General features: G+C 40.1%; 1 protein-coding gene across 1 annotated transcript; it reads right to left on the bottom strand.

The window, feature by feature from the left end:
• Nucleotides 1-930: 930 nt before the first annotated feature.
• Nucleotides 931-26633, bottom strand: LOC141913299 (AP-2 complex subunit alpha-2-like). Its single transcript, XM_074804792.1, has 24 exons — nt 26535-26633; nt 24947-25018; nt 24788-24856; nt 20023-20165; nt 19209-19402; nt 17738-17867; nt 15964-16065; nt 15764-15872; nt 14909-15131; nt 13987-14083; nt 13302-13439; nt 12555-12737; nt 11941-12038; nt 11101-11230; nt 9642-9743; nt 9187-9345; nt 8637-8890; nt 8190-8213; nt 7883-8056; nt 7313-7435; nt 6452-6568; nt 5839-5908; nt 5611-5745; nt 931-4820 (listed from the first exon to the last, which is right to left on the bottom strand). The coding sequence occupies exons 2-24, from the start codon at nt 25008-25010 to the stop codon at nt 4743-4745; spliced, it is 2916 nt and encodes a 971-aa protein (XP_074660893.1). The 5' UTR covers nt 25011-25018; nt 26535-26633; the 3' UTR covers nt 931-4742.
• Between the last annotated feature and the right edge of the window lie 608 nt (nt 26634-27241).

Here is a 27241-nt window from a genome sequence, read left to right as displayed (position 1 = left end):
ACTAAAACCGATAACGATGGCCGAGCGATTCACGGAACTTATAATTAATTACATCTTCAGTCAGAAGCGACGTCAAATTTCCAATTATAATCACCGATTGAATTACATTCACAAAAATGCGCTGATCATTCTTTAAAAAATCTATATCTGATATTTCAAGCGTACAAATTGGTGTCAATTTGCAATCACGCTATGAATCCAACGAGCAAGTCTGTTTAACATGAACCGGGCGAAAATCGGTCTTAAAACTGACATTAAAACACTAACTACCCTTCGGAGATACGTGTGCATTGCGTGGCCACCAACCCTTCTTGCGCCGTGAGGGCTTTAGAAGGGTCGAGAACAAGTAGCAAAATCCACTAGCTAGAAAACCTACGAGCAGCTGAGATAATTGCTCGTAGCTAAAACCTACCGTACTGAAGATTCCTGTATAGGAGCGAGACGTCCTTGTCAAATAGAGGGTTCTTCAAGTGACCCTATAATACAGGGCGAGGACTGAATTGAGAGTTCCCGTGGACGTGGTCGCCCGACCTGGAGTATAGTAATCATTCCGAGTCAAAAGATTTGCTCCAAGATAAAACTATCACGATCTTCACAGGAACGTGGATCTTGTTATGATCATCTATTACGATGGGTTGAGGAGTCGTCTTCTATCACGATGGGAATCGAGGTTTCCCCGATGAGAATAGCAGTGTCCCAAGGAAGCCGCCTGACATCTGACAAAATCATCTATCGCTTCTGTTTTCCAAATTACACGCCCACAATTTCATCTACCATAATTCGCGTCGTTTTCTTTCTCTATACACATTTATTTATTTATTCATTCATTTTTCATTTCGCCACTTTATACAATCTAATGATGATAATAATAATAATAATAATAATAATATATTATAATATCATATAATATATAATATATTCATTAACCATTTCGAGAACACAGTAGTGTACAATATAATAGATTTCGTTTTTCTTTGTAAACACAGTACATGTACACATATATCTATAGCTTTTTTTGGATCTCACACATATTTTGATAAACACGAGTTCGACTATCCATCATTGCATTAAACTAATCGACTATTACTGACAAAAGTTAACTCCAAATTTTCGAGGCTCAAAAACGCAAACGAACAGCTGCAGGGGTGATCGGTGATTTAAAAAAAAAAAACCCATGGTTTTCTACGTACAAACTGGGGACGAGTGGAAAGACGTAACTCGTTTTTGTTTTCGTAGGGAGGGGGAATGGGAGATAACAACAAGGCAGGAATATGACGAATCAAACCCGAATGTCAAAAAAAAAGTTGCATAAAATATATCAGCGCGCGGTAAAACCAGAAATCACAGGACTTCAAACTCAACGAGTAGCTATCAGTAGAAAGGACGTTTCAGGAACATTTCATGAAGATATGAACGAAAATTGTCCGTCAAAATTAATCAGTAATCAAGGGGGGGTAAGATCCTCAGTAACTACTTACATGTTTCTATACAAATAAATCAGTAATCAAGGGGGCTAAGACCCTCAGTAACACCTTTCATATTTCTGTTTAAATTAACCAATATTTAAGGGGGTAAGACCCTCAGTAACATCTTTCATATTTCTGTTCAAATTGCCTAGTATCTAAGAAGGTAAGACCCTTAGTAAGACATTTTCTCACTTCTGTCCAACCTCAAATGAAATCAGCATTTGTCAGGGGCTGTTACGGCAGTTATTCTAAATTCAAACATGGACTCTCTTCGTTTTAGAGTTACGATACTTATATACTTCTTACGCCGCTTTACTTAACCTATCGACGACTGCTAATTATCAAATTCGTAGTAAAGTAACTAAAGTAGTCAATTTTTCGTACCGTACGTGTTAACTATTAATAATATATCATCGTTTACATAAACAGTACAGCGTTAAACATAAAAATACATCGTATTCGAATATATGTCGGAAAATACAGAATCCTGTACGATACGATAGATGATAGATCATTGTAGTGTTACAAAATGAGGGTTGCAGTATGGTTTCAATGTCAGGAATTTCGGTCGTATTGTCGAATCAATCAGTAATCAAGGGGTGATAAGACCCTCAGAAACATCTTTCATATTTCTCTTCTAATTCATCAGTAATCAAGGGGGGTAAGACCCTCAGTAACACATTTCATATTTCTATACAAATAAATCAGTAATCAAGGGGGTTAGCGGTCGTATTTTCGATTGCACTAGAACTAGTCTGGGAATTCCTTGACAACGCGACATTTGTCTGGACACGGACTAATTCCAGCGCGATTGACAATACGACCTAAATACCGTACCGCGAAACCCTCATTTTAAAACAGTAGGCTAAAATGACGCAAACTCGACGTTCGCAAACAGAGAATCAAAAAAATAGGATGCCACGGTTCCGGCGATCGTGTTTTTTTTTCAGTGGATTAAACAATAGTACGGCCGGCAGATATATATTGATAATTTTCATAGAAAAGATTACACACGCTACTTCGATATGTTCCATATACACTGTACACACAAACTAGACCTATCGATGAGTCGTTTCGAGTTAAAAACGTCTGCCGATGATTCCGGGGGGAGGGGGAGGACTGAACGAGAAAAACGGAAATAAACTGATCTTTTCGATTGACTAAAAAATCTTTCGACGATAAACGACCGAGCGTTTCGACGTCGGTGCGGTCGGGGGGAAAATCCGGCACAGACGAAGAGAAAAAACAACAACGACGACGACAACGAAAAAAAAAAAACGCAAGCTTCGTCGAAATTCACACACGATGGTTCCTACCGTATACTGACACCTAAATAACAGTTCACATTACTACCTACAGGTGGCGTTTAGTTCTATTAAAAGGCAGCCGGCGATTCGACGTTTAATCTATATTATTATGCACAGAAAACTACTTTACACGGTATATCTTTTTTTCAAATGTTGTCATGTAAGCGTCGAATAACACGAGGTCGGCGATATTCATATTATGTACAGAGATCACCCACCCGTGACTACATCATCATATCTAGTCAATAGTCACGATCACCCACCGATCACTACCACGACTATCATCATATCTAGTCAATAGTCACGATCACCCACCGATCACTAACGCGACTATTATCATATCTAATCGATAGTCACGATCACTCACCGGTCACTACCGCGACTATCATCATATCTAATCGATAGTCACGATCATCCACCGGTCACTACCGTGACTACCACCATTTCTAGTCAATAGTCACGTAAGCGAATATTTTGCTCTAATCAACTAATCATTTTTTTTTATAAGCACGCGCGCGAACGCAAAAATACGGTTGGAATGTACTTCGATATTCTATACATCATCATCGTTCGAAACTGAAGATTCGTTTTTCAGTTTTATTACGTTTATGAAATGGTAATTATTCTAGCGATTCGGCAATAGCAACAGCAGCAACGGCGGCAGAGGCGAGCGGGACCGAGTACTGCCGCGGAACCGGCAGAAAAAGAACTAACTAGAGACAGAGAGAATCAGAGAACTACACATTTATCATCACAAACGATAAAAAATATACCGATAATTTGAGAATCATATTAGCTCCACCTCCGATGCAGTCGTCAGTTTTTTTTCCGAAAATTACGGTGCCACGGTTTTGTTTCGGGGTTTAGTTTAAACGAGTACTTTCTTTTTTAAAGAGTCAAATAAGTCCAACTCATGAAAGTGCGATTTATAGAATTGATCCTTTCTTAGGAAATTTGATAATAAGAAATAAAATTATTGAAAGCACTCATTTCGAGTTTTCTCGAGTCAAATGAACCCAACTCACGGAGATTGAAATTGACTCTTTTTTGTAAATTCGATAAAGAAATAAAATGAACCCATTTCGGGTTTTTTTTGTTAAGAGCTCAATCATAACTCATAACTGCATGAAACCGGTTTTCCGCAGTTTCGGGGCCAATCGCACAGTCAAGACCAAAGTCCAAAAGTGGATATAAATCCTATGTCACAGATCTGAGACTGGTTTCAAATCCGGGCCACGACTGCGCAACCAACCGCAAGTTTCAAATCGACTCTTTCAATTTCGATAATGAACTGAAAATAACTGAAAATGAACTCGATATCCCGAGTTATGCATTTCGGCATTAAAACCTAACTCATGCATGAACTTTGTACCTCAAGGGGCCGCTCGGAGAACGTCGGCGTAGAAATCAACGAGAATCGCTCTGAATCTATTTTCAACCTGTCGAGATATAGTTATACATACATATATATACACATATACCGTATATTTACGGCGCCTTTTAAGGGTCTAAAATCGATTCATTTTTTGACGCATAAACCCCCCCCCCTTAGCGTCGGTGAACTAAACTAACACCATTCCATAAATTGTGACCTAAATATCTTTTTTCGTCATTCGTAGCGCGGGCAGCCACGACTGACAAGTATCGCTTTTCTGTTCCGTGCGTGTTTTTCACGTCTCTTCTCCCGTAAATTTCTTATACACAACTATATATCACAGTTACTGTCGGAATCCACCAGGTGTCAGCGCCATCTCGACGAACGTAAAACCCGCGCGAGCTGCCGCCGCGAATTTGAATCCAGTTGCGTTTATTTTCTAGCTAGAGGTCGATGTTTTATCTCGCGATATTTTTGTCGAACGGTATTTCCTCCGCGAGGGAGAGAGAGAGAGACAAGAGTTATTATTTGTCGTCGTCGTTTCGCGTTTTCGATCGTTACGTCTATTTCTTCTTATCGTCGAATCGTCGCCGATCAGAGTTGTTCTTCGATCAGTTCGCAAAGACGTTTCGAAACGGATTCCTTCGTCGTGTGTAAGGTCAATCGGTACATCTGAAAATAGGCGATAAAATCAAAATTCACAACGCGACGAAGTCTAATAATGAAAAACCTCGTTAAACGAAATGTTAGTAGAGTTTATAACATCGTTTCGCCAGTGCTGACTGCTAAAAGTGGCCTTAAATCTCGAGACTGGTCATAAGTTGTTAGACAACTTTAGAACCAAGGTGCGCTTAAGTTGTTAGACAACTTTAGAAACAAAGTAAACTTAAGATCTTAACAATAACTGCACAACTGGCCGAGGCCTAGTCTAAGACCATTCTAGATCTATAGCCATCTTTTCATACCAGTATAATCTCATTTTGGTTCTATAACCAATCTAACATCAATTTAAGACCAAGTCTAAGCTCATCTAAGCTTCGTAAACCAATCTAAAAACTTACGAGAGCGCTATGAAAATATAAGTTAAATTTTGGTCATGGCTTATATCAAAGACTAGTCTAAGATCATCCTTTGTTTCTTTTGATTCTATAGTCAATAACTCAATTCAGACCAGTCTTAAAATCTAACAGCACTTATGAAGTTAGGACACAACCATGCATCTGAAGCAAATATTTTTCAAACAGAAAATCTCGACCATCTGTCTGCAGTCAGTAAATTTTGGTCATGGCTTTATATCAAAGATTGTCAAAGATCATCTATTGATTCTATAACTGACAACTTCATTCAGACCAGTCTTAAGATTTAATACCCCTCAAGTTAACTCACAACCGTGCTTCTGAAGCCCATATTTTTCGAATAGAAAATCTCGAACATCAGGCTGCAGTCAGAAACTGTTAGTTACCTTAGCTTGTTTATTCGGTTCGAGTCGCAGTAGACAACCGACTTGTAAATTACGCGTGTGAACGATTCCGGCCGACACGTAATTCTCCGGATTCGGGTCGATTCCTTCCAGTAACGTTAAACCAAATCCCATCAACTGCGACAAAGAAAAAAAAAAAATTTCAAATATTTGAACGAAATTTCTCGCAACAGTTTCGACCGATTGAACGAGACACGTTTACGAATGTACCTTTAACTTAATCTGATCAGGTTCCATTGAATTTTTGGCAGTGAATATTTTCTGGCATTCTTGTTGTGGCCTGAAAAGAAAAATCGATCAATATACGTTACTTCAGATATATATAAAACAATTTTGCGTTCAAACATCGTAACTTCACAAAAACATTTCGCTCTATACAAAGTACAGGCCCCTTTCAGCCCTTGCCATAATGATCTTGAGATAAGTGAGTTACAATAGACCTCGGATCTCGCAGGGAAACAAATTGTTTTTCGAATTACGACAATACCAGAGCTACGATAGGGCTAGATCACCGCATTAATTGTAGTACAGTAGAAATCACTTAATTCGGACGACTAGGGACTGCCCCCAGGTTTCTTCGAATTAAGTAAAATCCGAAGTATGAACTATATAGTTTACACAGTTCCAGGTTAAATGGACCAAATATTTTGAGCGATGTAAAAGAAAATCCGGATTGAAAAATCAGAATCAAGCGAGTTCTACTGTGGGACATTTTAAAATTTTTTGATGATCGTGATAATCCGTGACAAACCCAGTCAATCGAAGTTTACTTTTTAGCCTGTGCATCCGGCCGCACTTCGCACGCTGCATGCCCTAAACTTACGCGCTCAATTGTTTCCAGCGTTGGAAAAACGTCGTCGAATTCATCTGCGTCGATTGCACGAATTTATTGATCGTCAGCGGTAGTCTGACCGTTATATTCTGTTGAGCCCCGCTGTACCTGAAACGACGAATGGACCGTAATCATTTCACCTATACTCAAAATATGCGCGGTATCTAAACAACAAGTTATTGAACGTGTTTATCTATATTCATTCTCATGTATCAGAAAAATAAAGTTCATTTTCATAGAAACACAATATAGTGCAGGGGAACGCAAAGGGATTTTTCATTTAAGTCCTAGGCTGCCTATGGTTAACTGAGTGAATCTATAAGTAGCATTTCATTTTTTCAGTGACAATACACTTTAGGTGAACTTTAAGGTATTTTTCATCAAAGTCCAAGACTACATTTGGTCGACTGAGTCAAACTCGCTACAGTAGCATTTCATTTTTCAGTGACAATACACGTCTTTAGGGGACCTTTAAGGTATTTTTCATTAAAATCCTAGGTCACCTTTGGTCGACTGAGTTTAACTTGCTCCTGAGCATTTCATCTTTTCAGTGACGATACACTTCAGAGGAACTTTACAGTATTTTTTTTACTTTATCAAGTCCTAGGCTGCCTATGGTCAACTGAGTCAAACTTACTTAAGTAGCATTTCATTCATTTCATTTTTTCAGTGACAAATACAATTCAGGAGAACTTTAAGGTATTTTTCATTCTAGTCCAAGGCTACCTTTGGTCGACTGAGTCAAACTCGCATTAGTCACATTTCACCTTTTTTAACTTAAAAGGTATTTTCATTAAATCGTTAGGCGTCGTAGAGGTCGGTTTCATGAAATGTTGCATCGCGTAAACTTACATGAATTTCAGATTGAGTAAAGGAGCTTCGATGAAATCGTCGATGCATTCAACGTTGATCAACTGCTGAACCTGAGCACCGCCTTCGATCGTCGGGTCACACGGTTTCAACTGTATATTTAGTACGAACGGTTAAGGATTCGATATACTGAGCACTTACTGCTCCTTACTACTCAGCACCGGTTGACTTAAAAAATCATCAACTCAGTGAAATATTTACAGCAGCAGTCCTAACGCTACTGAGTTCCCTGATTCTCAACTCAATGAGATATTTACAGCTGCCCCAACACAACTGATTTCCCTGATTCTCAACTCAGTGAAATATTTACTACTGTCCCAACGTTACTGAGTTTCCTGGTTCTCAACTCGGTGAAATACTAACAAAAGCAGTCCCAATGCTACAGATTTCCCTGATTCTCAACTCACCGGTCAACTCAGGGTAAACCAATGAAAGCAGTGATCCTTATCAAAATTCATTTAAAAAAGGACCTCTATTTCCCTGATTGATTGTCAATGAGGTAAACGGCTCAAGTCAATTGAAGAGCGCAAATAGCGTTTGAAAAGGATATGTTCTGCGTTGGCCTCCGGTGGATATACGACGTCGACTTTGAAATTCTGCAGCGGGAAACTCGTCTTGTTTCCGTAAAACATCCCTAAACGTCCGAGGTTCTGACAAAATTCCGACTTGATGCCGACTTGGATCAGATCGTTCTCGAATAAAACGCCGTTGTTTTTACAAACGAATCTAGAATGAAACGTCGAGAAAAATTTTCCAACAATTTCATGGCATGAAGTCAAAACAACGCACAACAAATAACTCGATTTCAAAAAGCGAGTTGATTGCGAAAATCAACTGAATGACTGCATGAAATACTTACTGTTTGGCATCGGTCAATTGCTCGCTGAAAAGAAACAGAATTAAAAGTTATTAGAATAATCAAGTCAAGTTTCAAGAGATCGTGTTCAAATTCATTTCACGCGAAAGAAAGCATTGAGTGACAGTTCACAGTCTCATTGAGTTTAGATATTAGAATGATAAAATTGAGAGCAGTTTTAGAAATTAATCAGGTTGAGTGAATTGTTAAACCAGTGACAGGTGTTGTCAGTGGGTGGGTAAGAATCCTGGTGGTAGCCAAGTTTCTTAGTCCAAGGTTCACTGGCCTCTTTTCTTATCAGGATAAAGGGGACAAGGAACCCTTGAACCATCCTGATAATACCCCGAGTACCACACAGTGCGATGAGAAGAAAGTGAAACCTCAAATCTAAAAATAATGGTGAGTGGCGCTGAACGAGGTGAGTTAAGTAATACAGCTAAGTTCACTTACTTTGCGAAGTTATTTTTCGCACCCATGTTGCCGAACGACGAGAAATTCGCTTCCGTATCAGTCGTAACCGATGCTGTCGGCGTAATATCGTCGATTATTTGAGTAGAGGGCGCCGGTGGTTCTGACATTAAATCCACTAACAGAGCCGTGTTATTGTTGGGAACGTTATTCGTCGTGGCAGCGGTCGGCGCCGGTAGTGGAGGCGCCAACAGATCTCCGGACACGGCTGTCGTACTGGCGCTAGAAGCCGGTTGCTGAAATAATAAAACAATGCGACTGTGGCATGTGAGGATCTTTACGGGCAGACGGATCTAGTCCTTCATGAGCTGGTTAACAGATCTAGCCTGTCAGGAGTAGGCAGACAGATCTAGCCCATCAGGAACAGGCAGACAGATCTAGCCCATCAGGAACAGGCAGACGGATCTAGTCCATCAGGAACAGGCAGACCGATCTAGTCCATCAGGAGCAGGCAGACCGATCTAGTACATCAGGAGCAGTTAGACAGATTTAGTCCATCAGGAGCAGGCAGACGGATTATTCAATAACTTACGTTGTTCACCGCCGGCTCAGTTGATTCGGTGTTGTTGACGTGAACCGGACGATCTTTCAAATCAACGTTATCTTTCACGGCCGGCTTCTTTTTCTTCAATTTCGCTAAAATCGACGATTCTCGTTCGGGGAATGGTGGCATCTCTTCCAGCACGGTAGCCTGGAACGAAAAATAGTGCAGCGTTTAATTCTAAGGTCCTGGTTATGAAGTTGTCCTGGTTCCACAGTTGTTAGATCCCTCCTAACTCGAATCATTTGGAACCAGTGAGTATTGTTCAAGTAAGCCAATTATTGGAGTTAGACAATGGAACATAAGACACAATCTGTTTCAATTGATCTAACATTTGTTGTTTTCAAGTAAGGAAATAATTCGACTTGGAACCATTTGAGCAAAGACCAGTTCATTGTATTCAAGGAAAAAATATTGTCTTAAACTTTTTGTTTATTTCTACTTACCAGAACGTCGGCAGAAGCGACTGAACTGAGTTGTAAATATTCTATGGCTCTTTGCTGTAATTCGACGTCAGCATTTCGCACCTGGTTATATTGTTTAAGCACCTACAAAATACCGGATACATTTCAACAATCTAGGAGGAATATGCCAGTTAACGTGGCATCAAAGACACAGCATTCAAGTCCGGAATATACCAGTGAATGTTGGATCAAAGACATGACATTCAAGTCCAGAATATACCAGTGAATGTTTGATCAAAGACACAACATTCAAGTCCAGAATATACCAGCGAATGTTGGATCAAAGACACAACATTCAAGTCCAGAATATACCAGCGAATGTTGGATCAAAGACAAGACATTCATGTCCAGAATATACCAGTGAATGTTGGATCAAAGATATGACATTCAAGTCCAGAATATATCAGCGAATGTTGGATCAAAGATATGACATTCAAGTCCAGAATTTACCCAGAATTTACCAGAAAATTTGGGATCAAAGACACAACATTCAAGTCCAGAATATACCAGCGTATATTGGATCAAAGACACAACATTCAAGTCCAGAATTTACCAGCAAATTTTGGATCAAAGAAAAGACATTCAAGTCCAGAATATATCAGCGAATGTTGGATCAAAGACAAGACATTCAAGTCCAGAATAAACCAGTGAATGTTGGATCAAAGACATGACATTCCAGTTCAGATTTTTCCAGTGAACGTTGGATCAAAGATATGACATTCAAGTCCAGAATTTACCCAGAATTTACCAGAAAATTTGGGGTCAAAGACACAACATTCAAGTCCAGAATATACCAGCGTATATTGGATCAAAGACACAACATTCAAGTCCAGAATTTACCAGCAAATTTTGGATCAAAGACAAGACATTCAAGTCCAGAATATACCAGCGTATATTGGATCAAAGACACAACATTCAAGTCCAGAATTTACCAGCAAATTTTGGATCAAAGACACAACATTCAAGTCCAGAATATACCAGCGAATGTTGGATCAAAGACAAGACATTCAAGTCCAGAATATACCAGCGAATGTTGGATCAAAGACAAGACATTCAAGTCCAGAATATATCAGCGAATGTTGGATCAAAGAAAAGACATTCAAGTCCAGAATATATCAGCGAATGTTGGATCAAAGAAAAGACATTCAAGTCCAGAATATACCAGTGAATGTTGGATCAAAGACAAGACATTCAAGTCCAGAATAAACCAGTGAATGTTGGATCAAAGACATGACATTCCAGTCCAGAATTTACCAGTGAACGTTGGATCAAAGATATGACATTCAAGTCCAGAATTTACCAGAAAATTTGGGGTCGAAGACACAACATTCAAGTCCAGAATATACCAGCAAATTTTGGATCAAAGACAAGACATTCAAGTCCAGAATGTACCACGTGGGGGTCAGAATTTTGTATCAATGTTAATAGATGTTCTACTTACGTCTTGTATTTGTGGTTTAATTTCGGGGAATAAATTGATGAATTTCACGTAAGTTGAAAGCAGCAGACCGCGAGTACTAGAGGCACACAAGTGAAATTTTCCATGTAACAACTGAAACTGAACAGATGGGCTGCAAAAAAAGAATGTCATGTATCAGTCATCTCTACCTGGAGAGAAGTGATATTGGTATGATTGCCCCTAGCTTATATCTGTTACTGTGTATCAGTCATTTCTCCCTGGAGAGAAGTGATATTGGTATTGTCACCCCTAGCCTATAGCTGTAACTGTGTATGAATCATCTCTCCCTGGAGAGAAGTGACACTCCTAGCCTATATCTGTAACTGTGTATCAGTCAGCTGCTAACCCCTAAAAATTGTTTTGAGAGACAGAGATCCGAATTTTTCGGGACAGCCAACAATATTCAGGGAAATCCTAAAATTTCAGCATTTAAAGCTTTTTAAACATAAATCAAGCACTTCTCTTTTGTGCTCAGGAGAGCTGCATCCTGAATGAAAGTTTCGTAAAATTTACAGAAAATATTCAGGAAATCAAACTCAACACGTGAAAAAGTACCAACTGCTAGCGCCATGGTGTTCACTTACCATATTATATCACTACCACGACGTCCCGTAACGGGAGCGATAAATAGCCAACTTCCCGTTGAAATTATTGAAATCAATATAAGCCGTGACATTTTTCCGTGACAAAAGACAGTCGTTCAAAAATCTGTGACATTTTAATGCTCCCCGGGGACAGCGGGACAAACTATAAAATTCCGTGACCGCAGACAGCTCTTGAAATGACAATGTGACCTGAATTCAAGGATATATAACTACTCACCTTGATCGAGGATCTCCGGCGATGAGATTTCCGAATTCACCCAATATATAGCCGCCCACTTTGACCATGTTCTCATGACACGCCGGCGCTTGTAATGCCTACAAAATAAATGACGCGTAATGAAACATCCATTAATTCATCAACGTCGTTAAGTATCGATTAATTAACGAGAACAACAACACATCAGAGAATTATACAATAGTTATTCTAGACAGGGTGAGTGCTTACTGGGCTCAGTTTCACGAAGAAGTTCAACTCAAATTTTTGGCATAATTCAAACTTAACCGTTTTAGGCTTAAACTTTTTCGTGAAACTGGGCCCAGATAGGTAATTTCTGGATATAAGTAGTTTTCAAGGGCGGAAGCGTTTGCACTATATCCTAATTACAGTGGACTCCTCCTAAAACTGTTTAAACCAATAAATCAATGGTTTTGAAAGCAAATTTTTATACTTTACACATATAAACATTATTCAAAATTGAAGGAGTTACAGGCATTTTGCTCGAATTACAAGGGTTTCAAACACCTTACAAAAAGCATTTTTTGATGAGAAGGAATCTTTTAGGAATCGAGGAGTCGTAGGGACGCTGCTAGAAAGATAAACGACACACGTACCTCGAAGACAGTTTTCGCCGCGTAGCCCTGCACGTCGTCTCGATTGATTACGATTTGAATGACTCGATACCAGACCTCTTCGCTGACGTAATCGCCGGCGATTCGAATCAGATTCAGGATTACGTCGACGTACCACGTGTAATCGACCGCGTATTTCTCGGCGAGTATAGCTACTTTCAATACCTGACGATCGAGACAAAAACAGAAAAGGTTTATACGTGCAGATCAGGGTCCAATTCCCTGACTACCCATGTAAATAAATCGGAAATGAAAACTGTCAACATCACGGTCCAATTCTCTAACTATCCAGGTTAATAAATTGGAAATGAAATAGAATCTAGAGTTCAATCTAACACTTGAGGGTGGATTGGTATATCAATGCTTTTGTCTAAGCCGGTGATGAACTTCGCTAGTACAGCGCACCGCGTTGTATCGATGCAATTCGTAATTTAGTTTTCATCTCTAATGAAGATGGCAGCACCACAGTTGAATATTAGTAACTAACGCCGTGGTGTAGATGCACTATGGCAGTATGCCAGTTATCTAACACAAGTTAGAAGGAGTTGAATTTTTTCAAATTTACAAATTATCTCCAGCACTTTCTTGGTATCAATTAGTCAGCACTTCTGTACCACTACGAGGCATCCTTGCGTCCCACACGGTTGGTAATCTATGGGGCTATAACCGATTATCAAAATTTACCGCAATCAGAAATCAGCATTGGTTTCGATGTCTTATTTGACCTACCATTTCTTCCCGAATCGAATAATCGGCCGATTCTAAATAGTTCAACATTTCGGAAACGATTTCCTCGGCGTTCGATCGGTCGCACATCGCGTATAACAGATCGACGGCTCGTTGTCTGACGCTGACGTCGCGCTCGGTCTGCAAAACAAAAACGGCGAATATCAATAATATGCTACTGCGGCAAGCGCGGATCCACCAGGTGTCGCTCGTGGTTACTCAATAAGTGTGTAACGATTTTTTCTAAGTGTCGCTTAAATTTGAATCAACTTTTCCAATCATTTTTATCAGTTTTCAGGGAAATCTATAGCAATCATTTGATTCATTCAAGACTCGTTCGATAATATTCAGATAATTAGAGTTGGAACCGTAGCGACTGAATAACGTTTTAACTGAATGAAGCTTTTTTCTTTCTAAACTATGTTTTTGGAGAAATTGAAGTAAATTCGCCGCGGCAATAATTAGAACCTGTCAAAAATCGGCAATTGGCCGCGGCAATCTAAAATTGCTTCCAACGCCCCTGCAGGTTTGGAAGGCAAAAAATCCAATCGAAATTTCACCCAGAATGAACTAATTTTCACCAGTACCAGCAATTAAGATTTAAACCATTCATATCAAATGAAGAAGCACAGTTTTTCTAGAAGCCATCAGTTAAGAGGTCGCTATATTGAGTAATTTTTGTATCTACCTTCAGAGCATTGATGACTGTTTCCTGGTGTTTCTTGACCGCGTCGTGTGAAAATTCTGACGTCGCCAACAAACACATACTCTCTAAAGCCAGATATCTATATATCGAAAAATACGGAAATTCAACTTTTTACGGACAAGATTTAAGCAAAATACGAATGAACTCTTTTCGTTTCCGATACATAATATCAGTAAATGATTTCGGCGATTTTGTACAAAAACAGTTAGGTACAATTAAACCGTTTTCAGCAATAATCAGGAGGGATTTACAATATCTATTACATCGAATCCTTCAAATACAATAAGGAACCCCAAATGCTACCATGGCAATCAAGGATTCCACTTATGGCCAACAGGGGATCCACCAGGTGTCGTTCAAATTCTTCCACATTTCAGTAAGAATCCAGTGAGCTTTTCTCTTAGATTAATCAATTATTGATGCAACTACACCGGGCAATCACCGTGTATGTTGAATATATTTGGTGGATCCTGTGATGATGTACAAATTCAGGAGCCTAGAAATTCAGTTCAAAGTTGATCGATCGACAATTAACTAATTTTGGACGTCTTAAGACTGAGAGCCGATTACGCCATCTAACGGGACAGCTGGTGTCTTAGCATCGTCATTCCCCGATTCAACAAGCATTCTTTAACCCTTTAACCCTCTGCGTCTACGCTGCAGTACGATGTTTAAACGGCGCTAGCACGCCGCACAACATGTACGGGTGTAATTAGTTTTTATCTCTATTGAAAGCGACTGCCAAACATAGTGAAATATAAGTAATTAGTGATACACCGCACCGTGGTGTAGACGCGCTCTACCGGTATACCCGTTATATGACACACTAGGGTTGAATTTTTCAAATTGTCTGCCGAACTTTTGGGTACTGATTAGTCAGTGCTCAATGAGTTAAGTAACATACCTCAAATTAGTCTCTCTGTGCTGTAGAAACTGTCCTAACTGATTACAAGCTCTGACTAGAAGATTCGGGTCGCTGTCCATGTGTATAATCAGGTTGATGGCCTCGAACAGCACGGCGTTCTTCGCGTTCGAATGTTGAACTTTCTTCGATTTCGGCGGCTCTTGCGCCTTGTTGAGTATCGTTTCTAGACATTCGGCGAGTTTCGTCCGAACGGTCGGGTCCTCTGCAAAAAGAAAATATATGATCCAAATACGGCGTAAATATTATAATCATTGATTATTCTATTACTATGTTCATACATACAATCTAGCAGGGTGGTCACATTTATTTGACTTTCCCCGTAACTATTCCCTGACATGATAGTTATTGTTTTCCCTGACTCGATCTGCTAAGAATCCTATCAGTTAACACAGTCAAATATGTAAGACATAGATGGAAACAGTTTGATTTGATTCACGATCTAGCAATCTCAACTAATTTGCCAGATTATTCTTTGATTTCTAGCTTTTTACAAAGAACCCTCACTGTTCCATAACGAAAAGAAAATTTCAGGGTGGCAAATCACAATTCTGGCATTTACAAATCACCTGAGATTTCCCAGTGATTACACAAAATTCCACGAGAACGAATCAGAGAAATTAATAGATTTAAAATGTTACGATTCATTCATTTGTTCTTTGAATCACGTACTGGTATTGATAAAGAAACACGTTGTCAATAGGATTATCTGAATTGTCTGAGTATTCCAAGTTTTGGTAAAATTTGCCAAATTCACTGATTTTTTTCTAGATTTTTCAGATTCCATCGGAGTTTCCCAGGTCAATGGCCGCCCAGTAAATAACAACGATAACCTACCCGGTGGTGGATAGTACTGCAGTAGACGTACTAGTTTTACGGATAACCACGGAGCCGGCACGAAATAATACGTGTAATCTTGAAGATCGGTGTAAGACGAAGTCACGATCTGTAAAATTCGAAAAAAAAATACGATACCATATTAAAACCGAACTGAAACGAGGAGATCAATGAATCGAAAGTCCGATCGTACGACTTACTCTGCTCAATCGCGACACGGCTAGCGTCACGCATCCCTTGTATTCTTCCGGGTTCTTTTTAACTAACGCCTCGATGAGACTGGCGGCGGCGGTAACAACGCCCTGAAACGGTTTCAATCGTAACACATATGAACACCTGTCGTAATCGTCGAAAAACGTATAAATATCGGCTTCGCGTGTTTTCTGAATTACGGAATCGAGTGATTAAAGACTCTTCAACGCAGCAGTCAATGATAATCCTGTTATTATTTCTAAATTCGCGAGTTTTCCGCAATTTTCCCAGTTCTGTGGGAACCATGTCATATATAGGGCACAACAATGAAACTATTCGTCATGTTTAGCCCTTAACTCATTGCCTGCCAAAACCGTACTGGTATGGTTGACTTGTTTATAAACTTAAACAATAGATACCAGATAGTTTATTTGGCAATAAACTATCATCAGTCATTCTATGCAGTGTGTTAGTGACGTCATCTATTGAAATGGGGTCTGAACACGCATGAATGGGCATATTCTATTCAAAATACCCCCTCTGCACTAGTGATTGCTGCAGATTTTATCACAAGAAATGCTGCTTATTTTACATGAAAAACCAAGACCAGATGAACAACATAAACAAATTTGATGATAGCTTTTTTAGCTTTTGTTTTTTGAATCTTTGAAAAACACAGAAATCCTGGCAAAGTACAGCATTTCCTGAAAAATAGGCCTGGCAAGCAAAGAGTTAATGACTTGAAGGGACTGTGGTTAATCTCGTATAACAATGTCCAGGCGTCCATTGCTATCCTTCGATGATTTCACGATCCGAGTGAAAACCGGTCGATCAACGGTTATTGATACGAGCGTTTGGATGTCGAATCCTAGCAGTAAGAAAATGGTAATGGCGACGATCGAATGGCTATCATCTGATGTATGTAAAAACAATGCGTATTCCTATATTGTTAAATAATCGTGTATGATATAACGATGAAAATAAATTGTATTATATTATATCTAGCGACGAGTTCCTGACTAGGGGGGAGGGAGGGGGGTACAGGTTTGTCTTTGACCACTGCATAAACTCAAAGGTTTTGAAATACATCTTGAAAAGCGCGGTGGCTAATTGGTTTGAACCATCAGCCTGTTACTGCGTGGATTCCTGTCAGAGGCCGAGTTTTTACTTCATGCCACTCCCTTTTTTCAGGTAGAAGAAACTTCCAACTTAATAATAATGCCCTGAGTGGCTTACTTCGTGCCACTCCCTTTTTTTCAGGTAAAAGAAACTTCCAGCCAACTAATGATGCCCTGAGTGGCTTACTTCGTGTCACTCCCTTTTTTTCAGGTAAAAGAAACTTCCAACCAACTAATGATGCCCTGAGTGGCTTAATTCGTGCCACTCCCTTTTTTTCAGGAAAAAGAAACTTTCAACCAACTAATAATGCCCTGAGTGGCTTTTACCAGGTCGAGAAGGTAAGTTAACGAAACCTAGAACCTGCTAATGACCTGAGCGGAGTACAACGGATTAATGGGAATTAAGAAACCTCAAACCTACTAATGATGCGCGGAATAGCTCTTTCAGTGGGAAATTAAGAAACTTTTAGGTATTCAATAGCTTCGGAAGGGTAGAGTAATGAACATATCTATTACAAACAGACACAGGCATCGAGCGTGTACGTAAAGATATAAGATACCGATAATCAAAACGATTTCAGCGGGGAGGGCGAAAAGACACGCGCATGAACGGATGACCACAAGAGGTCGCCGAGTCTCTCGACGCTGCGCGTGTTCTACGTACCATGTGTTGGTCGTTGAGTAAATGTATAACGCGCGACGTCCATTCTCCCATTGATACGATATCCGGTGAACTCCTCTGCAACCGCAACAAACATAAAGCGGCGCTCTGTTTAACGCTGTCTATCGTATCCCTGCAAATATATACGAAACAAAGCTTCGAATAAATGAATGGTTGCAGCCACCCGAAACATTTCTAATTTTTTCTAATAAACTTTTTAGATTCATTCATTTATCGTGGAATTTTTCCTCTTCAAATAAATACAACGAGCTTTGACTTCGAGCAAAATCAGAAAGTATTTTAGTGTCTGTAAGTTATCGGGGACTCAGGCCCAGACCGGACTACTTGATATCTCTAATTGTAATAGTTCACCGAAAATGAAAGCGATTTGAGATGATCCAAATACAGCAGTTTAATCGAAAATGAACTAGAAATTATCAGAATTCTGATTTTGAGAGTATTTCAATATTTTTCAGAGGTAGTCGAGATCTTAGAAAGAGTAGAAACTACTCCTATTCGTAGGTATTGTCAAGGTTTTAAAAGATCTAAAACAGGGCCCAGTTCAACTATCATAAGAGTCTAAGTGAATTCATCTGCGTCGATGGTACATATTCATAGACACAACGGTGTCATAAGGTTAGCAACCGGTATTTCAAACTCTAGACCGCGTGGTATAACCATTGCAGCTTTGACCTGTGGTTTCACCCGCCACGAATTCGATTTGCATTTCATTGATTTCGGCAGTCAGGCAATCGAATTAACGTCGCGTCCGACTTGACTGCGTCTGCAGTCGAATCGCCGAAGGCACAATTGAAAGTGTAAATTCATAGTAGACGTTTATTGATCGTTTGATTTAGGGAGATTCGCGGTAAGACCGTCTGCCTGATACCTATAATATACATCTACTCGTCGCGATTAGGGATCAATTGTCTTTCTAGGAAATTTGCGGTTAAGTAGATGTAGTTATAAGAGACATCAATAGAGGGACTCCATGAGTATACCTGAGATGACAATGAGAATAAATTGGAACCTCGTTACGACGAACTTCGGGGGGACCAGAAAATACGTTCGTTATATCCAGTATGAAATAATTGAAATTTGGGACTATCAAATCCGAGAACGTTGTAGCGAGGTTCCACTGTTATTAGTCGAAACGTTGAATGAACTACTAGCTCTAGGAAACATTTCGGACTCGTTTTATCCTCAGTGTACAGGGGTAGGGGTTTTATTTTTTCATTACAACGCGAACTCAGAGTGTTTCATACACCGGTTATAATGAGGAGAACCTCGGTATTCTTGAAGACGACGACTATCTAGATATAGACGAAACATCGAAAAAAAATAAATCATTAAGTTAATGAATAAGAAACTTTTTCGAATGCAGTTTTTTCTTTTCTCCATAGAGTGGGATATGCTGACTCCGAGTGCTGCATCGGGTCACAATAACAGCTAGCAGGTCTGATATTCAACTTACCCGGACACGAGTAACTTCGGAATCTCTTGCGACAAAGCCTCGGCCATCTCGCGGCTGCCGATGTTCGCTACGCACTGTAGGGCGAGACATACGTGTATCGGATTACGACTGGCCAGGTCATTCCTGATCGCTTGTATGACCAACTTCATCAGTTCGTTGCTCGCTCCGACCAGGACAGAGATGAACAAATAACCCTAAAATAAAACAAAGAATGAACATCGCTTAAAATTGTACTCATAATATTTGATTAATGCTTCTCTCAGATGCAAAGACACCAAATTTCAGTCCGATGAACATTATTTCATAAGCTATTGTCTATCCTGAGGTAGGGGCCTAACTGATCAAACCAATTTCAAACATTATAGCCACGATCACAAACATGATTTGCCCTGGACCAGACCCGAGTCGAATTCGACCAAAACCCCACATTAAAGAGGGCGTTTACACGTAAATCACTCACTTGCGTACTAAAATGCTATCGAAACAATGCCGTGGCAAGTGAGGTGACTTACTTCTGGCACCAGTTGGGATTCACGGGCAATAATTTGACCCATTTTTGGGCGGGCCAAATTTGGTTAGGACCAAAAACGCGTGCTTGTAATCGCGGCATACAGCAAGACTTCGAAGTGAACTCATCGGTGGAAACACCAGATTTTCCCCGTATCGGAAAAATGACGAAGACGATCCGTAAAAGCGCTCAAATCGTCAGGAAAAGCACATTTCGGCCCGAAAGGGTCGTTCAGCGCGAGAAAAGACATTTTCTCATCAGAGCCCCATTGACATTAAGAAGCGTTCATTATGAAATGCAGCTTACGATCTGTTTTTCTGTGTATTTGTTGCCGCTGAGAAGATTAACGGCCTCCATGTGTCCGAAATCGATGTCATGTCCGAGCAGGAATATGAACAATAGTTTACACACATATTTCTTCTTCTGATAACCATCTAACGTTTTATCACCTGCAAATAAAGAAAATACGTAAGACTGTTGAAATGCTACTGCGGCAATCGATGATCCACCAGGTGCGCTACTTTAGTAGTTAGCCAAATCAGTAGCGGCCTCAGTAGCTCAGTGAGATAAGGCGTGATGCTGTTGCGATGAACTTCGATGAAATCGTATCAACATTCTAATCTATCGAAATTGATACCATGCGGCAGTATAAGAGTGACTCTCGCGGAAAAAGATGACCGCCTAGGTTTACGCGATGATGTCATAGGAGATGTAGGTGGCAGCCATCTTTGATTAATTAATTAAAGGGTCTATAGTATTGTTCTCGGTATGCGCCGGTTGTTCAGTGTTTAACCGATTTATTCGGGTCACATTTTCCGGTTAATTCATCCCATTCTCGAGCTACTACTTAGATTAGAATTGCAGATTAGTTAGTGCCAGGGTCAGATAAAGGAAATTAATACCCGACGACCTACTAAAGGTTTTGTATACATTCTTTCAACTATAATCTTTTCCATTGTATGAGACAAGCGACCAGTTCTACGGTTTTAGACTGGGCCCAAATATTCGATGATATAAAATCTGGAATCACAATCGGCGAACTAGGAGGCTCCATCGTCTTGGCTATCACCATCTTAGTTCTACAGCCAATCTAACAACCTTACAAGACCAGTCTCAGCTCATTTTGCTTCTATAACCGATCTAATAACTTAAGACCGGTCTAAGCTCATTTTGGTTCTATAACCAATCTAACAACCTTACAAGACCAGTCTCAGCTCATTTTGGTTCTACAACCGATCTATCAACCTAAGACCAGTCTAAGCTCATTTTGGTTCTATAACCAATCTAACAACTTAAGACCAGTCTAAGCTCATTTTAGTTCTATAACCGATCTAACAACTTAAGACCAGTCTAAGCTCATTTTGGTTCTATAACCGATCTAACAACTTAAGACCAGTGTCAGTTTATTTTGGTTCTATAGCTGAACATCATCTTGGTTCTACAACCAATATTAGTTCATTTTGATTCTATAGTCAATTTAACAACTTCAGACCAGCCTAAGACCATCTTAGTTCTATAACCTATCTAACAACTTAAGACTGGTCTAAGACAATCTTTGTTCCATAACCAATCTAATAACTTAAAACCAATCTTACACTTTTAAAGGCCACATTTTGGACTCGGGTAACTTGAAGTCTATATTTCGAGTTAGGAGAATTCAGTGGCATTCGCGTTAAAAAAAACTCACAATCGATAAGAGCTGAATCAAAAGTGACGCAAAGAGAGATAAAGAGAGATAGAGAGAGACGAATAGACTCGCTGTATTTCAAGCAGATGACGAATAGTTTGCGGAAATTGTCTTCATGTGAATAATTCATATCGATAAGAATAGCCACAACACAACTCTTTAACCGTTTACCTGCCTTAACAGCGGTTCATACAAGTAATAACGATACAGATATCAATGTACAGATATCAGGGTCCCAGAGATCAGCCATTCCAAAAGATACACAGTGTCCCATTAACCCTTTCAGTGCTGACTAATCAATACCCTAGTGCTGGAGATAATTTCGAAAATTTTGAAAAATTCCGCCATAGTGTTATAGCACCCTGAGATTTCCGCCTCGGAAGCCCAGGGTAACTACGTAAAAAATCCTTAAGTCGACGATCAGGAACCAACGACGAGAAAACGTTCTTAAAACTTCAAACCGTAAATTTCACTTTATTTTCTTCGATATATCGGAGAGACGAGGCTGGACATCCAACCCGCTCAAAAGCTACAACTCGAATCTCTGATTTCTTTCAACAAATTTTGAACCGGATGCTATTACATAAGACATCAAGGGTGGCAGAGACCAGAAGGCAGTTATCAAAACAATACAAACTGACTGACACTTCAAGTACATTTCTAAAACAAACAAACAGTCCAACACTCCAAAACTGATTGCCATCCTGCCCCCTTAGTAACATCGATGAAAATAAGACAATATTTGCAAAATAAGAAATAGAATTCATAACTAGACCTAAAAATGCTCTGTTAATTTAGACTAAATTTAGTTAAATATCTACGGTGCTATAGTGTGTTAAATAATGGGAATTTTGCGGTTAAAAATCCCTATTTGATTGCAGAGAAGCCACTTAATGTCATCAAGTGAGCTGTCTGCTGTCATAGAGGTGTGATCTTTCGATTTGCCATGCAGTAGGTCATCCAGTGGGCCTGTATAAGGGGTTTTAAAGAAGAAAATTTTAAATTTCAAGGAAGTGACTGCAGCACTTTCTTCATGTCACAATAACTGTAGATTCCTCCTAAATCGGTATTGTTTATCTCGGTCAACCGGAGCAAACTACACAAAAATTTCTATTTGCCTATTTCTCAAAATTGAAGCAGTTTATAGCAGTATCAAATTAAAAATGACCAAAATGGACAGAGTTTCTAGAGTTTCAAGCACCTATACAAGCATTTTTGTTCCGTTTCGAAGGAATCAATGAGCCGTAGGGACCCTGCATTCCCGAATCTAGGGTGCGCGCACATAACAGTTCACACTTGATCACATTTCATTTCATCAAATTCCATAAATCGAAACATTGAATTTCGATGCGACATCGGAACCTGATTTTTCTTATTTATCAAATCATCAAATTTTCAAATTACAATCAAAGATTAAAAACTATATATTCTTTCCAAACCTAAACTTGTCGATATTGGCAAAAGTACATATAGATATTTTCACGACCCCTTATAATTCCCGGACTAGATTTAAAGATATCCGCAATGAGGACTTTTTTTATGAAGATGTTTCTCGCCCGGTTTGCCAGCAGCAAGCATGAAAAAGTACACCAAAAAATCTTAATCCGCAACTTTCAAGAAGATTCAGAATTCCCTCATTTTCCCAGCCGGTTAAAAAATATATCCGAAATTCCCTGATTTTCCTAATGCGTAAGAATCGTGGATATTAGGTAGGCCTGTCATAATTACTGACGCGATAATAGAGGATTTAATGAAGAATGAACTGGTAAGTAGCTATATGCACCAGCGGCACAGACTCTCACGGTTTTAAGATATTCTTAATCAATACTCGATGAACGACGACGAAGCCGCGATGCGTCGACGTTGAAGCAGTGATTCATAAAGGGAAATGTCATAACAGTGTTGATTGTAACAACACGGTACAACCTCCCACACAGCAGCAGCAGCAGCAGCAGCAGCAGCAGCAGCAGCAGCAGCAGCAGCAGCAGCAGCAGCAGCAGCAGCAGCAGCAGCAGCAGCAGCAGCAGCAGCAGCAGCAGCAGCAGCAGCAGCAGCAGCAGCAGCAGCAGCAGCAGCAGCAGCAGCAGCAGCAGCAGCAGCAGCAGCAGCAGCAGCAGCAGCAGCAGCAGCACTAGCTGATACTGCTAATCAAACAACTTTACATTATAGAGTGGAAAATGGCAAAAATTGCGGGGACAAGAAAATCTCGTATAACTGATACGTCATCGGAACCTCGTTACAACAACGAACTTCAGGAGACCAGAAAATCTGTTCGTTATTACCGATACAGCGGAACCTCATTACAACGAACTTCAGGAGAATTGAAAATTCTGACCACTGGAGACAAACGCTGAGGCCACTATGAACCTGGCTGAATAACCAGTTACCGCCGTAAACAGTAGAATATTGACCGGACATCAGGGATTGTTATCTATCCATTTCTTGCATTAAGTAATGCGTGGGCGAAATGGCAGCTTAACATAAACAATTCTTTTTTAAGTGCGATTGCTTCAAATGTAACAGCATTGATTTTTTTATCTCCCTCTCGCGCTGTGATACAATTCACTTCACAAGACAATCCCACATATTCCAATAGAGCATCGGGAAATGGGGACGGAGTCAGTTCCTTTTGACTAACATGTCATGACATCATCAGGTTCAAATCCCTGCGAGGGAAGAACATGGCAGTCTCATGATGCCATCAGGTTCAAATCCCTGCAAGGGAGGAACATGGCAGTCTCACGATGACATCAGGTTCAAATCCCTGCAAGGGAGGAACTTGGCAGTCTCATGATGCCATCAGGTTCAGGTCCCTGTGAGGGAGGAACTTGGCAGTCTCATGATGCCATCAGGTTCAGGTCCCTGCAAGGGAGGAACATGGCAGTCTCACGATGCCATCAGGTTCAAATCCCTGCGAGGGAGGAACATGGCAGTCTCACGATGCCATCAGGTTCAGGTCCCTGTGAGGGAGGAACATGGCAGTCTCATGATGCCATCAGGTTCAGGTCCCTGCGAGGGAGGAACATGGCAGTCTCACGATGCCATCAGGTTCAAATCCCTGCGAGGGAAGAACTTGGCAGACTCACAATGACATAAGGTTCAAATCTCGTGAGGAACATGGCAGTCTCGTGATGCCATCAGGTTCAGGTCCCTGTGAGGGAGGAAAATGGCAGTCTCACGATGCCATCAGGTTCAGGTCCCTGTGAGGGAAGAACATGGCAGTCTCATGATGCCATCAGGTTCAGGTCCCAGTGAGGGAGGAACATGGCAGTCTCATGATGCCATCAGGTTTAAATCCCTGTGGCGGAGGATGCAAGGATTTGGCAGTAATATTTAAGTAAAACCACCGAAAAATTGACAGATAAGCTAATAAGATAAACTCACCTTTGAATTTTGAACGGATATTTGCTAATTCCTTATTAATCCTTTTGATTTCTGCTTCTTTGCTTTTACCTATAAAGAAAATGTCGTAAATTCGAAGGTTAAATTGAAGGAAAGGTACGAGGTCAACACGTCAGAAATTCAGTCGGCGCGAATACGTACAATTTCTGATATCTGAGATGAAGACTGCTAGGCCTCGCATACTGTCACCCTTTACAGTCGGCATTGTGCTATCTGAAATATATATCAAAAATACTCAAACATTGGAAACATTATACAATTACCTCGTTGTCTGCAATGCCTATTTTTCAGGAGATTCTACGCCTTGCCTGGATTTCAGTATTTTTCAGAAATTTTCAAAATGAAAAACTAGTGATATTTTCATCAAATTATTGGTCTTATCATGTTCATCTAGTCTTGCTTTTCAGGTCAAATTAGCAGCACAGTCAAACCTACTCAATCCAGATTTCGGTCTAACCGGAACAATATTTGCAGTTAATTTGTTCAATATACAAGAAAATGACTTTTAATCTGCGTTTCCCGTAAACCAGATGAATTTTGTTGTCCCAAATGATCTTAACTCATTACAGTTAAAATCAATATATTATATCTCTATAGGGTGGAATTCAAATCAGAACTGTGGACCGTTTTGGAGCCTGACAACATCTAGCCCTAATCCACAAGGATTTAATAAAATAAAGTTGAGGAGTGTTATTCTATAGCTCCCTCAGTTCAATGTTGAAGAAAGTGACGGATAAACTCTCTAGGTCTAGCTAGGTGTCAAGATATAGGGGTGCGACTGCATTGTAGGTAGGTGTCTCCAATTGTTAACCGACCTTACCATTTAACACTATTCACTAGCGCCATACAGCGGAAAGGTAACCTATAACGGATGTTAGACCTTAGTTATGTTATATGGGGTGCGATTGCATTGTAGGTAGATGTCTCTTATTGTTAGGCCTACCCGACCTTACCATTTAACACCATTCACTAGCGCCATACAGCAGAAAGGTAACCTATAACGGATGTTAGACCTTAGTTATGTTATATGGGGTGCGATTGCATTGTAGGTAGATGTCTCTAATTGTTAGGCCTACCCGACCTTACCATTTAACACCATTCACTAGCGCCACACAGCAGAAAGGTAACCTATAACGGATGTTAGACCTAAGTTATTTCCAATGAAGTGGATGTGCAGTTAACCTTGCCTCACTCGGACCAAATCATGATTAAACTAATTCGGACAAAACGGAAATCATTTTTCCTGACTTCCAAATGTATTTTCCTATCTACTACACGGACTTTGTTCACCGCGGACCAATATTGTCGGTACCAGTTTGTCCGAGTTAGGCGAGGTTTACTTGAGGTTTATTTGGACCGACCCGCGTACCATCAGAGTGAAAATAAAAATACTGTGGTCGTGGATGTGTGCGGTGAAGGATTTTTATGGGTTAACTCTGAAAAAGGTAAGATTATATGCTCTAATTAAATTAATAAGTAATCGTTGGTGACATGAGTTATTGAATATCGTTTGAGTTAGTGACGCAATAAAAGCTGCTTATTTAAAAATGACGATTGTTCCGATTCTTTCCACAGTAGGCTAGCTCCGAGAAGAACCCGCCCGGAAATGAAAAAGATTTCGCTGCAGGCTGGGGTCTCACTGTTTTGATGTTTATATCGCGCGTTCCAGAAAAATTTATCCATAAGAAATATAGCGCTATCTGTGGACCGCGCCCCGGTCTCTACTCACGTTATTCTATATGACGAATCAGCGCTATATATAAATCGAGAAGCTCGTCTCGGGTTCTATTTCAATCCTACTCGATTTTTCACCAGTCGGTGGCCGCCATTTACAAAACTGTGACGTCACAGCCCAGATCCGCCCAGTTAGTGTTCGATTGCGACGATACGCGACGCTAGCTGACGGTATAGCGCCTCTCTGCCCTCGCGACGCGGGCCGGGAACGGCGAGACTTTACTCTCACTCCACTTGAAATGAATGAACATATTTCAAAACACGAAATCAAACGTTTTATACACTGTACAAATGGCGCGATAAATCCGTACCGAGTGGATAGTAATCGACAATAGATAGATAGATATTTATATTTTTCGTAAGCCGTACAGTGATAATCGATACAATTTAGTTTTTTAAAAATATTTATACATGATGTTGGTTCCGAGGGATACAGTGTGAGCCAATAGGCTGTACTGAGATATTTAAGGCACTGAAACCTCTAGTAAGTGAAACCGAATGTCAGTTTGTCGCAACTATATTCCGAAATAGTTCGGAAATTAGGTGCATTCGGTTATTCCGTTCCGACCACAAGTCGACTAGATACGAAAACCGAATTTGGCCTACTTTAAATTCTTTTTCCTGTTCGCTCCGGCGGTCTCCTAGGCTTTGCTTGGCCCTCACAGAAATATAGATATCTACACGTCATTCACTTTTCCCGAG

Source organism: Tubulanus polymorphus, chromosome 11 (assembly GCF_964204645.1).
Source record: "Tubulanus polymorphus chromosome 11, tnTubPoly1.2, whole genome shotgun sequence".
Taxonomy (NCBI): Eukaryota; Metazoa; Nemertea; class Palaeonemertea; order Tubulaniformes; family Tubulanidae; genus Tubulanus; species Tubulanus polymorphus.
Note: the sequence above shows the minus strand (reverse complement) of the source record. Positions and strands in the feature narration are given on the sequence as shown.